Source organism: Coregonus lavaretus (assembly GCF_964263955.1).
Source record: "Coregonus lavaretus genome assembly, chromosome: 3".
NCBI lineage: Eukaryota > Metazoa > Chordata > Actinopteri > Salmoniformes > Salmonidae > Coregonus > Coregonus lavaretus.
The window spans coordinates 67395457-67411390 of record NC_139990.1 but is presented as its reverse complement, the minus strand read 5'-3'; the positions used below and the strand labels follow the sequence as shown (position 1 = coordinate 67411390).

The 15934-nt window shown below is 41.8% G+C and overlaps 1 protein-coding gene across 1 annotated transcript in view; it reads right to left on the bottom strand.

Moving 5' to 3' along the window:
• LOC311127072 (Na(+)/H(+) exchanger beta-like) overlaps window positions 1-5507 on the bottom strand; it is a 34234-nt gene extending 28727 nt beyond the window's left edge. Inside the window, exon 1 of the mRNA XM_084158821.1 lies at window positions 4385-5507. Within this exon, the coding sequence (XP_084014947.1) occupies window positions 4385-4697 (313 nt within the window). The 5' untranslated portion in view covers window positions 4698-5507. The remainder of the gene's footprint in view (window positions 1-4384) is intronic.
• Window positions 5508-15934: the final 10427 nt, after the last annotated feature.

Here is a 15934-nt window from a genome sequence, read left to right as displayed (position 1 = left end):
TAACGGCCTCTTAAGGAGTGCCTTGATCTTTCAGTGAACCATTTGTGGTGGAAACAAAATCTAACAGGACTCAAAGTATAAACTCTTGAAAAGAAACAAACAGGGCTTTTTGGAAATTCTCCGGGCCGGTGAAAAAAAAAATTGCAACATGGTATAAATATTCTGGGTCCTCAGAGTTTCCCGTGCCAGTGAGCTCCAAACAGACAGAGACAGCTGTAGGCTATTTTCTTAACACTTATTTCTCTTAAAATTGCATTGTTGGTTAAAGGCTTGTAAGTAAGCATTTCACAGTAAGGTTTACATCGGTTGTATTTGGAGCATGTGACAAATTTGATTTGATTAGATTTTGCGCAAGGGATAAGAAGTGATCAGGTAGGCCTATTTTATAATGTTTCCACCAGATCAGAGCATGACATTTTTCCCTTTCACACTGATTGGTTATCGAAATGGAGAGAGCTGGAAAGATTTTTCAAATAGGCTATGTTGAGGAACTATTGTCATCCTCAATGGATGTAAAAACAGACTTTGTTTACTTGCTGTTTGAGGCGAAGAAAACAAATATTTGAGAAGCTCGACAGTGATGGTGAGTTAAGACAACCAGAAATAGTATCACTCCTACAATGATAATGGTAAGACTGTAATAATAATAATAATATATTGAATGCATTAACAGAAGTTACCGTAACCAAACAAACATTGTAAATATACTACTGGTGATACTTGTGTGCCAACCCCCGCAATGGATTAGTCCACTCAGACAGGAGTGAATCAGACGTGTCTTGTGTGCCATATTTTTTTTTTAAATATATTTGCCACTGCTCTACAAAAAAAAATCTTGGTCGACCAACAGCCTATCCTCCAAACATTCGACCAGTCGACTAAATGGGGTCAGCCCTAATTGAGTCAAAGGTGCATTGAAGGGACAACTATGCAATCTTATGCATTGTGAGTGAGTGTTGTAAGAGTGAGCCAAGTGGAAAAGAGCTTAGCACGGACTCTCTCCATTTATTTTCTTCAGTTTCCATTCAAGCACCTCCAGGTGGCAGTTGGTTTACCCCATGACAAATATTGACCACTGATTAGACCAACGGCCCATAATGTGGGTGGGTAGGACTTGGGCTCTCAGGAGAACAGAACAGGGCGCTGCCGCATTCCATTTTAGTTTAAGTTACCACCATTTGTAATGCAAACATGGCATGACAAACTTGAGTCGCCAAATCAAATGAAATTGTATTGGTCACATGCGCCGAATACAACAGGTGCAGACATTACAGTGAAATGCTTACTTACAGCCCTTAACCAACAGTGCATTTATTTTTAACAAAAAAAGTAAAAAATAAAAAATAAAACAACAACAAAAAAAGTGTTGAGAAAAAAAAGAGCAGAAGTAAAATAAAATAACAGTAGGGAGGCTATATATACAGGGGGGTACCGTTGCAGAGTCAATGTGCGGGGGCACCGGCTAGTTGAGGTAGTTGAGGTAATATGTACATGTGGGTAGAGTTAAAGTGACTATGCATAAATAATTAACAGAGTAGCAGCAGCGTAAAAAGCATGGGGTGGGGGGGCAGTGCAAATAGTCCGGGTAGCCATGATTAGCTGTTCAGGAGTCTTATGGCTTGGGGGTAGAAGCTGTTGAGAAGTCTTTTGGACCTAGACTTGGCACTCCGGTACCGCTTGCCGTGCAGTAGCAGAGAGAACAGTCTATGACTAGGGTGGCTGGAGTCTTTGACAATTTTGAGGGCCTTCCTCTGACACCGCCTGGTATAGAGGTCCTGGATGGCAGGAAGCTTGGCCCCAGTGATGTACTGGGCCGTACGCACTACCCTCTGTAGTGCCTTGCGGTCGGAGGCCAAGCAGTTGCCATACCAGGCGGTGATGCAACCAGTCAGGATGCTCTCGATGGTGCAGCTGTATAATTTTTTGAGGATCTGAGGACCCATGCCAAATCTTTTCAGTCTCCTGAGGGGGAATAGGCTTTGTCGTGCCCTCTTCACGACTGTCTTGGTGTGTTTGGACCATGATAGTTCGTTGGTGATGTGGACACCAAGGAACTTGAAGCTCTCAACCTGTTCCACTACAGCCCCGTAGCCAGGCATATTGTAAAAGAGGTTATTGTACCTACCTGGTCACCTGTTGCCTAAACATACTGTAGGAGTAGACCTAATTGAGCTGCAAAACCATGCAGACCTACCAATGTAGTCTAGTCTTCAGCCTAACTCTTCAGATAGAGGCCTAATCATATCAACCCTACTGCATGTAAATGTTAACAACCTACATTCCTGGCTTTGATTAGCCTATCCTATCCTTATTAGTGTTGTATACTACTACCACCATGACCCTTCGGAGACGCAGGGTTCTAGCTAGCATATAAATTGCCTTCTGTGCCTATCGTCTAGTAGTTGAACTGAACGCCAAACTACATGTGCTTTGATGCATTACACATTCAAATGTGAAACAGGGTCATTTATAGCAATGGGTTAATAGCTTGTTAACACACATTCCCACTGTTAATGGTTAGACAGAGTTTACGAGCGAGATCTAGGCCAAGTCTAATACACGTCTTCCGATGTACAGTAAAGATTGCTGAGGTAAAAGCACAGGCTAGTCCTGAATGTGGGCCACAACTCATGTGAACAATGTTTGTTTTCAACACTTGAATGTTAAGTGTAGCTAGGCCAATACATTGCTATCCGTCAATATGGTCTGCACTCTTTAGGCCTAATCAGTGTTGGCACACTTGCTAGAACATTTAATAATCTGAAGATCTCCCTCTCACCACACTCTCTGCTACAATAATCATATCTATCCCAAGGCTATAGACACATAGGAAGAGCCAATTCTTAGGGGAATAAGGCATATTGATTTTAGGGCCTTCTTATCAAATGAAGGAAGTCTTGGAGAAAATGACCAGGGCAAGCACAGCCAGTCTGACAGGACAGCAAAATAACTTTTCAATAGAAAATGGATGCAGCTTTAGGCTTAAAAAAAAAGAAAGAATGAGATCTGAGCAGGACACAGGCAGGACACTGGGGCTGAGCAGTGTAGCTGCCACAGCAGATTATAAACACAGGAGTTTCAGCATAATCAGAAGCTGAAGGTCACCACTGCTGTTCATGTTTCTCTCTCTCTCTCTCTCTCTCTCTCTCACTTCATCTTTCACATCTGCCTCCCTCCTCCTTTCTTTGCGCTCCTGCATTCTCCCTTCTACCTATTTCCCCTCTGTCTCTTTCTCGCACTTCCATCACATCTACAATTTCCTATTTTCCACCCCATCTTCTTTCTCCCTCTTGACCTTCACCTTGCCTCATCCTCACTCCCCTCTCCTCCAAACCACTGCACCCAGCTGGGCGCTCTCCCCATCTTCCGCTAGGACAGTGGGTAAGTGGGACAGTCCCTCTCTGGCCTGGCCACAGGCTGGCAGGCTGCTGGCTCTTAGCAAACGGCAGCAGGGGACAGTGCAGGGGCATGAGGAGAGCACACTGCATACACGAAAAGGAGAAGCAGAGAGAGGGAAGGGAGTGGGAGATGAGAGGGTGAGAGAGAGGAGAGCGAGAAGGAAAGAGGAGTGTCATGATAAGAATGAGGGAGTGGAGATGGAAGGAGCACTGTAAGAAGAGCAATAACCAAGTAAAGGAGCTGAGGAAACTGAAGATGCAGTGCAAGATGAAATGATTGCAGCAAGGAGAAAGACAGAGAGCAGCGAGGGGACCACAACCAGTGAGCTGAGGAAAAGTGTGGGTGCGTGTCTCGTGTTTCCATTGCCAAACATCCTGTGTCAACAAAACAGCTTTCAACAGGAACAGTGTGGTCAAAGATGTCCACTTGATGAGAAATTGCAATGATTTCAGTCTAGCCTATGCTCAAAAGTGCAGCATAAAACTTGCTTAGTCATGCATCACATCATTATGGTAAGTGTCAAGGAGCACTGATTGCACCTTCCACTTCAAAACATGACCTAAGTGTACGGCCATCATTCCCAGGAAGATCACTTACTATACAGAATACAGGAAAACAAGTCCAACCAATACCTGAGTCACTTAATCCTGTAACATCTTTATGCAGAGTACAAGGGAGTGTCACATTATGGACTACCACTCCATAATCACCTATTGACATTACTCTGCCCAGTCAATGTTGTAGTATTTTCCCATCTCATAATCCCTGCTAGGGAACAAACCCTATTTTCTTAGAACTTTAACATTTGATTGGGGTTCAAAGGGTATGAACTCTGAGTATCAGGCAAGACATCCTCTTGATAACACTGAATTGAAATAGAAATCAATGGTTTGCTCACCTCAATCAACTGGTAAGGCTATGAAAATAAAACAAAGTGAACCTCAAACCAAATTTAGCTCAAATAACATATGACAGTATTACTCACCTAATTTCATTAAAGAGGCCAGCAGCACCCATAACGAGATCTCGAAAGGCACCTGTATGTGATGGTAATCTAGAGACAGGACAGGGAAGGCCTTTTTTGTGTAGGTGTAGTTAGTACGGTCGTAGCTGCCTTCTATCCCTTGGTGGTCATGGAGTCCTCCAGCGTTATCCCGAGCGCTGATGTCCGGTGAACTGGCAGCTCCAAGCGTCAGTACGGTGCCCTCCAGAAATATCAATATCACCAGAAGTAGGAGTCCCCGCTCCAGAAAACTTCTGGAGCCAGTGGGTGACTGTAAAGCTACCCGAACAGACATGTTGAAATTCGTTTTTATAACTTAAAGTGAGCTTGAAATCGTGTAAAGTTTGCGTGTAACAAACACACTTTCCTCACTAGCAACTGGTTTTCCAAAGGACATACAAAATATCAATTTTTGACAATTGGCTGGCTAGCTAGCCAACTTTAGTTAGCTATTTGAGATGGGTGCCGCAGTTCCAGGTAGCAAGCTGGCTAACAACATTATTGAAAGTAGGAAACGTCGAAGGTGCACGAGCTAGCTATCCTACCGGACATCGAGAGCTCAAGACACGGCTACAGTGCTATGTTAGTTAGCTAGTTACATGTCCTCTCCTAAATAAATCCCACATATTTGAATTGACAACTTGGTCCGATATCTTGTTTCAGATACTGACAGCGTAGGTTAATCTCTTCCGCGAAAGATGTCATTGCTCACGGCCGACGGGTAAAAATATGCTGCTCATACAATTCCTGTTCCACAAGAAGAGAAATATCCTCGATAATGACAGCGGTTACAGCTGATCGAAGTCCAATATTGACCTTGAATGAAACGTTTAGAACTGTCACGTTGCATTTGTGGGAGATCCGAGATATTTCAACTCCATTCCATGTATTTGCATCCGTGTATGCGGCGTACCCTGTCCCGACAGGACAAGACCTTCTTTGAACTCAGTCAGTATGAGGATGTGTTTGTGGCTCCATCAATCCTTTTTTAGCTCCAACATCTCTCCAACAGTGACTTCTAATGTTATCACTCCGCAAATGTACTCCTGTAGTGTGATGTTAGCGAGATAAATACAACCTTCAAAACGCAGACCCTTTCGCGCAGGTTTGAGGGAGGAGAATTGGGAGGGAGCCCTTTTTATTTTCGACCACAGTGACATCTGTTGGAGAGGAGGTGCGTGAGAGGACTTGGGAAAATGTATCTTTAAATTCGCATATATGGCTAAATGTATTTGTTCCTTTTTGCTAAGAGTCCTGTTCAATAGTCTGTGTAGGCCTAGTGGGCAGTTGTGTCGCGCGCTTCACATTCTGTCTCAGGTGACTTGAGGGCGTGCACTGCTATTGCTGATCTACCTGCATTGCAGGGCAGAACAAAGCTATGGCTAGCCTAGTTTCTGTCATCTGTTGGAATTGATTGCGCCATAAACTCCATGTTATTTAAGTCTTCAATGTGGGCTAATTCAAAATGTACCTCTAGGGTGAGAATATATTGTTGTAAATGCATTGATTTGAAAGATACCCAACTGGAGTCTTCTCTTTAAAATGATTTTCAATTCAATATCAAAATTGTGTTATGGAAATAGGTGTGTTTTTGTGTGTGTCCAACCAAAAACGTTTCACCATCCCTTCAATATCAAATATGTGTTATATGGAAATGGCTGTGTTTTTTTTTACGAGTACAGCCAAAACATTTTGACCTGCCAGCACCTGTATGCAGCCTACCACAGAGATAATATCTGCATGAATAAGTTATGATGTACTCCAGTGGTCTAAGGCACTGCATCGCAGTGCTAGCTGTGCCACTAGAGATCCTGGTTCGAGTCCAGGCTCTGTCGCAGCCGGCCGCGACCGGGAGACCCATGGGCGTGCACAATTGGTCCAGCGTCGTCCAAGGTAGGGGAGGATTTGGCCGGAAGGGATGTGGGTTCGTATCCCACGGGGGGCCAGTATGAAAAAAATAAAACAAAATAAAACAAAAAATACATGTATGCATTCATGTAAGTCGCTCTGGCTAAGAGCGTCTGCTAAATGACTAAAATGTAAATGATTAATACCAATCAAATGCCTGTGTTGCTGCACTTCATGCCCTTGGGGTTTGGGCACACACGTTGGCATGGGAAACCAAGTGCATGTACCCTTGCACTCTGTGCAGCATTATAGTGAGATATACACACACACACAGAGGTTTGCTGTGCCTATTTTATAAATGACTTCTTCAAGCGATATTGCACAATAGATTTTTCTCATTTGCTTGAGATAAAGCGTACGATACAAGTCAGGCAATATACACATTTTAAGGCCAGGAGAAAGTTAATTGAAATTGATTTCCCCCATCTGAAATCTATTTGTCTGGATATGAACAGTTATATAAATGGCCCAACTTACTTTTATGGGTCGTTCCATTCGATTTCAATCACTTTTTGACTGCACCCCTTTTGATTTGAAGAAAACGTTTTATACATATTTTAGAAGTGTTCAGAAAGTAACTTTTTGGACCCGAATGCCAAAACATTTAGGAGATAGAGGTGGTCAAAGTTGACCCATGAGACATTCATGTCTTCATCTCTGGAAATTATAAACGATTGAGTTTGATATGATATTTCAAAGCTTACAAACAGGGTTGTCCAACTATTTTATAATTTCTTGAATAAAACTTTTATCCTTAGATGTAAATTATCAAAAAATGTGTAAACCTATTTTACATAATCTGAAATGTTTGTGTTGTGCCAGCCATAGGTTTAGACACAGCATGCTCTTAAATTCAGGGTGAGTGTCATGTTTTGGCTTAGAAATGTATCACAATAGGAATACATTTAAAAATTCAACTTTCAGATGGTAGCACAAAGATGGTTGGAGGTCCACACATCAGAGAGAGTTGTTGACTTGAATGTGAATATTAGTTGTTTTAAATTATACTGTCAATCTTCCATTGGGAATCTATTCAAATCATAGAAATATTGATTACAGAAAATGCATTTTCATTTATTAAGTTCAAATACGATGGTGGGTGGACCGGAGACCATCTTTGTGGTAGTAATTGGGAGTTAAAATTGTTATTTAAATGTCAATGGTGTACCAGCTAAATTGCATTGGTTTGAAGGGATATGTCCATTCTATGAATTATATTTCTATGATTGAAATGACACCCACCCTGTATTCAAGAGTATGCTGTGTCTCAACCGATGGCGGGCACAACTCAAACACCTCAGATTATGTAAAATAGGGTCTAAAATACAACATATGCGAACATTTAAAAAATCGAGTTGATGCGTTTTTAGATAATTTACCATAAATGTAAAAAAAAGAAATTATTAAATAGTTTGACAATACTGTTTGTAAGCTTGATATTAAACTCAACCGTTTATCTTTTCCAGTGATGAAGACATGGATGTCTCATGGTAGGGTGGGGTATGCAAAATGGGTCAACTTTGAGCACCTCCATCCCCTAAATGTTTTAGCATTCAGGTCCAAAATGTCACTTTCTGACCACTTCACCATGGGCAAATACATATGGAAAGTTTAGTTCAAATCAAAAGCGGTGTGGTCAAAAAGTGATTGAAATGAAATGGAATGACCCTTATGCAACGCGCTGTGGCTTCAGTCATGGCATGATGCTCTCATTTGCATAGTTTGGAAAGTCCATTAAGTTTGCCCTCATTTCAATCATGGAGAGCGAAGCCAAAATTTTGGCAAGTCTGGACTATATTTGTACACATAAATGTGTACATTTACTCTCTCCTCTCTATTGTGGCTAAGGTCATGGTGCCAATGTTTGCTTCAAGGACTGAAATTGCTACAACATGACTCCAAACTACATCAAACACTTTGAGAAAATAAAAAGAGACATGTCGTTGTGGTCCGTGGATATGAACCAAATTACCCAGGACGCTTAAGTTAAACACATGTTTGGTTTATCTTTTTTCAGCTTGGTTAGTGCAGATATGTACATCATGTGTTTGAAAGGGCACATGAACCCAAAGGCCTCAGGGCTCAATTCTGAAATCTAATGTGCATTGGAACCAAGCCAACCCCAAGAAAAATATGATTGTTTGATGTCTGTTCGGATGAAATGTTGTTCCTTTGAACCTTGTTTTACAACCCTAACCCACTAAACAAAATGTTGTCACAAACATCACACGAATTGCAAAACAAACTTCACTAAAAGAAAGCATTCCCTTCCCTTTTCAGGTTACCAAAACCAAAGAACTCATGGCTTTGTAGTAAAGAGGTGCCATCATACTTGAACCCAATTTATATTAGAGTATATACATTTATAAATGAGTCATCGTTTTTAAGGGTTGTCACTTTAGCCAGTTTAGTGTGCAACCATTTTTGGGGTCACATGATAGCTTTGAAGTGTCTATTTTTTGCCCCTCTCTTCATGGAGTAAACAGGTCACCATGTCTTCTCCTCCAACCACATAATGTGGAACAAAACAAGCCAATTACACCCAGGCAGCACTTCAACCTGCAGATGGGGACTGGGTGTAATTTCCAGCATGTTTCAATAGAAGAAAAACAGGTGGGACAGACCATATGATTCAGACCCATAGACTTAGATAGACATCGCATCATTGTACCTGTCCCATTATGGCGTCTGTGAGAGGATGGCAGCGCCATTGAGGCCATCTCCATTTTGAAGTAGTCCATTTTCTTCTTCTACTACTACTACTTCTATGAGTTAGCAAACAAACTGAAAGGGTGCATACTGCCACCTGGAGTGTGTTGTTTGAACAGGTATAAAGCCAAGGTTGGCGATTTACTGCCACCCGCAGTTAAGGAATGTTTGCTTACGAGTATAATTAATTGGCTGATCCCTCCTGGTGACCTAGATGGAATTATGTGATCCTTCATTAACCCATAGGAAGTCCCACCCAGTTGACTTCTTCAAAATGGTGAATGTCCTCAAGCTCTATTTTATGACTCAACGTTAGTATAGCTATCTGCTAGGCAACTAGCCCTGTTTAGCTTAGCATTTTACGTTGCTGCCCCCCTGGGTTATTAAACGTAACATTTCAATAAAGCAAATGTTAGCTGACTTACTTATATATTTGACACCTTGCTAGCTAGCTATCTAGCTAGGTAGCTCTAATAATTCAACATAAGTAGCTAAGAGGTTGCTAAATGTTTAGCTAGCTTGCTCTGTTTAGCTTAGCATGTTGCTGCTAGCTTGCTACATTTCCCTCTTTGCTTCAAGTCAGGAGACCAGTTGTATCTTAGAGATATTGTCAAATTTGTCTGACTACTGTAACACAATAATGATTTCAAAACGTTACAACTTTTAACTCAAAGTTTTATTTATAAGATTCTCAGTTCAAACCTCGGGCCATGTTTTTAAAAGTTGCATCTGTTAAACTCTGCCCATTGACCTTTTAGAAACCAATCGGATTTGTTTTGCCCTAAACCAATCAGATTCTTTCTGCCCTTGGAACAAAGTTGACGACACTTTATATCAACCTGCAGCGCTGCCCATGCTAAAACAGGCTTTTGGGCTCTAGTGTCCTCTATCTCTATGTTCAGACCATATTTCTGTAGCTACCAAAGCCACTGTTTGTATACCCCCATGGTGTATGTGGCCTCGATATGGAAAACATTCATTCTAAACAGCACTGTAGGACCATGCTCACACACTCATTAAAAAACAAACAACTCACACACTTCGACACAAACAAATAAATGCACACTGTACTCATACAAATAGCCTGTGCCCTACGCCTACATCATTGAAAACAGGTCAGCAACTAAAAAATCATAATAATCGTAACCTTGAGTAGACAGTGTGCTGTTTTGTAAAGCCTGATGAAATAATAACAACAATACTGTATTCATTGTGTTGCCTGCTTTATTTCCTCCACATGGCCTGATGAGATCATGCTTAGATACCATCTACCGTCTAAGCACTAGTGTGATTTTGACCGGGCTACGTCAACAGACCTTTTCATTAGTGGCAAACCACAAGATCCCTGGCAAACCGCTAGCCTGGTTAAACCAAACTGAACGCTGTGCTCAAGTTAAACAATGGTGAGCGTAGCATTCAAACTGGTTTAACCAGGCTAGCAGACTGGTACTGTCTCATCCTATCCACAACATGCAGCCTAGTAATCATGAACCCTTAGACTGTGTTCAATTCGAAAAACAAATGCTGTCATGTCATGCCACATTGTCACTGTCTCCTAATGTAAGCACTGTGCTCACTGACAAGCCCTGACAACATGTCTAGTAGAATGTCAGTCACCATAATATTGTGACAGCATGAAACGAACATAGACTGTGGCGATAACAATTTTGATTTGTAGAGATGCTCAAACAACAGTCTACACTTCAGTGCATTTCAGAGGAATGTATCCTAATTTCCACTTTAGAATTTTCACTTAGTCTCCCATTGACATTAATTTAGGAAGTTAGAATTGGCTCTTAAGAGTCAGAGTTATTCTTCCAATGTAGAATACATTTCCTCATTAACCTATTATATCTGTTATATTATATTCAGTTATATAAACATTAGCATATCAGTGAATATCATTTCCCAAACTGCAAAGGTCAAATCACATTAAGGTTCTCAGAGATTGTTCTTAGAGAGTAATAGAGGCCTGGTATTTTTCCCATGACCACAGAGCCTATCTAATGTATACTGAACAAAAATATAAACACAACATGTAAAGTGTTGGTCCCATGTTTCATGAGCTGAAATCAAATATCCTAGAAATTGTTAATACGTACAAAAAGCTTATTTATCTCAAATTTTGAGCATTTCTCCTTTTCCAAGATAATCCATCCACCTGACATGTGTGGCATATCAAGAAGCTGATTAAACAGTATGATCATCATTACTTCACAGATGAACCTTGTGCTGGGGACAATAAAAGGCCACTAAAATGTGCAGTTTTGCCACACAACACAATGCCACAGATGTCTCAAGGGAGCGTGCAATTGGCATGCTGACTGCATGAATGTCCACCAGAGTTGTTGCCAGAGAATTTAATGTTCATTTCTCTACCATAAGCCGCCTCCAATGTCGCTTTAGAGAATTTGGCAGTACGTCCAACCAGCCTCACAACCGCAAAGCACGTGTAACCACGCCAGCCAAGGACATCCACATCCGGCTTCTTCACCTTCGGGATTGTGAAATCCAGATTAGGGCCTAATGAATTTATTTCAATTGACTGATTTCCTTACATGAACTGTAACTCAGTAAAATAGTTGAAATTGTTGCATGTTGCGTTTATATTTTTGTTCAGTATACATATACAGTGTGGCTGATTATATGTTGGCTCGGGGCCAGCAGCTAAACTACTGTATTATAACAAAGAGTTGCATGATAATATGGTAGCCTAGGTTAGCATTAGTGCTAAGGTGTATGAGGAGTGATCATTGTCTGTCAGCAGAGCACAAATTGGGACAGCTTGGGGAAATGTCTGTATGTTGTTTAGCCCTCCTTTTTCGTTTTACTGAAACCAAGAATGTAAATTATCGTTTCCTTGTGCTTTATAGCAAGAGCTATCTAAATACTGCACTGTACTGACTGGGTAACTGGAAATGCAGGTTATACAAGACAATGCTTTCTGGCATTAATTTGTTTGCAGAATGAGAGGTGTGTCTCACGCCCATTGGCTCTGCCCTTCACTGCAGCATGTTATACAGCTATTAGAGACTCTATTCAACACCCCCATTTCTAATCTCATACACATCTATTCTTCTCTCTCTCTCTCTCTCTCTCTCTCTCTCTCTCGCTCTCTCTCTATCTCTCTCTCTCTCTCTCTCTCTCTCTCTCTGACACACATATACACAAACATTTATTCACAACCACACATCATGCACACGATTAAGAAGTTAAGCGATTTAAATTAAGAGAAGTACTGTGGTGTGGTTTCTCAAATATGGCCCAAAAAGGGCATTCTCTAATCCAATACAGTTCAAATGCCAATCGTTGTTACTGGTTTATTAATACTGCCTTCCTAAATCCAATAAATGTCAATGTGAATAGGTGCACTTGCATATTTCTACCTGAAGATGGCACTACCTGCACAAGCAGGCTACATTTCTCAGCTGTGACTTCAGAAGTGTCTTTATACTACTGTTTACATCTCTTCACATCTCTGCATGAACTCAAAGAATAACAAAGACTGAAGCTTTCTAGTTAAGTTATATTATGAGCTATAGAGTGTGTAGTAATATTAAATGATCATCAGATCTGTACCTTGCAAGAGATCAAATGAAGTATACATTTACAGCTCATTCTCAAAAACTCAAACCTAGGACCTAACAGTGGGGGACTCAATTTGCTGAGGAAGACCATATATTGTGCTGTATATCAAAACTGTGCAAACAAGTTTCAGATGTTTGAGGCCTGACTGAAAATGAAATATTGCAAGGCCTTTTTGTGGCACTTTTCTCACGTTTTAATAAATTCCATTGTGATTGCTGAAGCATGGCTATGTTTTGTCAGTCAGACCTGTACAGCATCCATATTAGGAAGGAGATTTGGTCTGAGTACTAAGAGAGTTTGGTCTGAGAACTGATGGAGTTTGGTCTGACAATTGAGGAAGTTCCTAATATGGATACCGTAATTTTTTGATTTCCAAGGTGTTCCTCTGTTCAGTTAGTGCTCCAGGCAGACCTCTAGCTGCAGGGGCGATGGTGATGAACTGATGGCTGGAGGGATGGCTGGAAGAGGGAGTTACAGAGAGTTGGAGCAACCCTGGAGAAGGCCCTGTCGCATAAGCTCTGGAGCTTCTATCTGGGGATGACAAGGTGGCAGGGGCGACCCATAACTCTTTCCTCAGTACCGTGAGAGGTGTGCTCACTCAGCTATTCTGCTATAAGGCCACATCTGGTATACCTACAGAGATGAGGGAGGGAGCTTAGACTTTGAAGTTTAAAGCGGGAGGTAGGCTAAGAAGTGCTGAGCGCTATTGTAGCCCTGTATACATCACATCACATTCTATTCCATGTAATTTGGCACTTGAAAGTATTGGACTCTCACTCTAAATCTTGGGATATATGGGTGTGTATTTTTTCTGCCCCCAAAGATTTGGAGATTAAAATAGTGATAATTTTTTTCAGCGATCTCTATGCGCAAAGTTTTCCAGCCAACTTGATGTTGAGACGTTGAATCTTACTAATATCCACTAGAGGGCCTCGTTGACCCCCTTGTTGTCATGATGGGCTCGCTTAGGAACATCTGCTGGAGTTATGACTTCATCCTCATGGCCAAGTATGAGGGGGAGACAGCTTACATCAGTCGCGCCTGCTCCAAGGTCAGTTTTGATATGAGCTGTATATTACCACTCCTCTGGATATTTTTTTCAGAAAACATGAGCTTCTGATATCATCAATTAGAAAGTCTCTCTCTCTATCACAATCTCAAGAACACACACAGACACGCATTCACTGAGTGTACAAAACATTAGGAACACCTTCCTAATATTGAGTTGCACCCCCTTTTGCCTTCAGAACAGCCTCAATTCGTCAGGGCATGGACTCTACAAGGTGTTGAAAGCGTTCCACAGGGATGCTGGCCCATGTTGACTCCAATGCTTCCCACAGTTGTGTCAAGTTGGCTGGATGTCCTTTTGGTGGTGGATCATTCTTGATACACACAGGATACTGTTGAGTGTGAAAAACCCAGAGGGCTGCAGTTCTTGACAAACTCAAACTGGTGCGCCTGGCACCTACTACCATACCCCGTTCAAAGGCACTTAAAAATGTGTCTTGCCAATTCACTGTCTGAATGGCACACACACAATCCATGTCTCAATTGTCTCAAGGCTTAAACATAATTATTTAACCTGTGTCCTCCCCTTCATCTACACTGATTGAAGTGGCTTTAACAGGTGACATCAATAAGGGATCATAGCTTTCACCTGGTCAGTCTGTCATGGAAAGAGCAGGTGTTCCTAATGTTTTGTACACTCAGTGTATATGTATATATCCATATGTTCATGTGTCTGTGTACATATGTGTCAGAACGTACACACACACACAAACACACATGTGCGTGCATATTCATCGTTTTTTCCACAACGCCCCGAGCAGAGCTGAGAATGTGTGAGTCAATATGGACGGATATGAGAGCGGACAGGTTTACGACAGCCAGCAGGGCACTGCAGCATCAGACCAAGGCAACATTTGAATATTACATTAGACCATCCCAGGACCCTGCAGGCTCTGCAGCAGAGCTTCTGCCCAACCCAACCCTTCTCTCTCAGTGAGAGAATATACACCATTCTGGGTTATGACTAGCCTTGATTTCCAGTCTTTCACATAGTTGTAGGTATAGGTCGTTTTTCAGAAACAATTGTCTGACTTGAAGAGACTAGGTTAAGGCCATTCTCGTTGCTCTCGTGTCCAGCCTACCAAAACCAGAATGTTTATTTTGAAACAATGTAACCACAAAATCATGTTCTGTGAAATGTGTTTGGTAAAACGATATACCGGTATTAAAAATGTGTAACATGTAACGTAATAATAATAATAATACATGGGACTTATATAGCGCTTTTCAAGGATCCAAAGTCACTTTACAATTGTAGAAATGAAACATAAAACAGGAATCAAAACAAAACAACATCAGACTAAACAAAAACATGAACAAAGATGGAGGTGGGCTCAAGGAAGGGAAAGAGTGTGACTGTAAGTCGCTCTGGATAAGAGCGTCTGCTAAATGGCTAAAATGTAAATGATGTATCAGTGTATGGGGAGGGTAGGGTTGGGGTTTGGATATGAACCCGGTTTAGGGTAAGGGGTAGGGTAAGAGTTTGGGTTAGGTGGTGCTCAGTATGGTGGAGAGGAGTGTCTTTGTAGTGTTCAAAGAAAGCATTCCAAAAGGGTTCTGCGGCTGTCCCCATAGGAGAACCCTTTGAAGAACCCCTTTTGGTTCCAGGTAAAGCTTTTAGGTTCCATGTAGAACCCTCTGTTCTACCTGGAACCAAAGGGGTTTTACCTGGAACCAAAAGGGGTTCTTCAAAGGGTTCTCCTATGGTGACAGCCTAAGAACCCTTTTTGGTTCTAGTGAGCACTTTTTTTCTAAGAGTGTATTGCTTTGCTTGTATGTGTTTGTGGGGGTGGGGGCTTAAGGGTAGGCCTTGTCAAAGAGGTCGGGCTTTAGGAGTGACTGAAAGATGGTGATGGACTGATGGCTGGAGGGATGGCTGGAAAAAGGGAGTTACAGAGACTTGGAGCAACCCTGGAGAAGGCCCTGTCGCATAAGCTCTGGAGCTTCGACCTGGGGATGACAAGGTGGCCTGCTGTGGTGGAATGGAGTGCGTGTGTGGGTTGGTAGGGGAGAAGAAGGTCTGAGAGGTAAGGGAGGCAAGTAGGTCAGAAGGAAGATATTGTAATCAATGCGTTGGGAGACAGGGAGCCAATGGAGTTCACGGAGGATAGGGGTGATGTGCTGCCAGGACTTAGTGTGGGTGAGTCAGGCTGCAGAGCTTTGAACCATTTGGAGCTTATGGAGGGAGCTTGAGTTGATACCAGAGAGTAGTGATAATGATTCTAACAATTCTAACACGCTGTTTATTATTCAGCAATC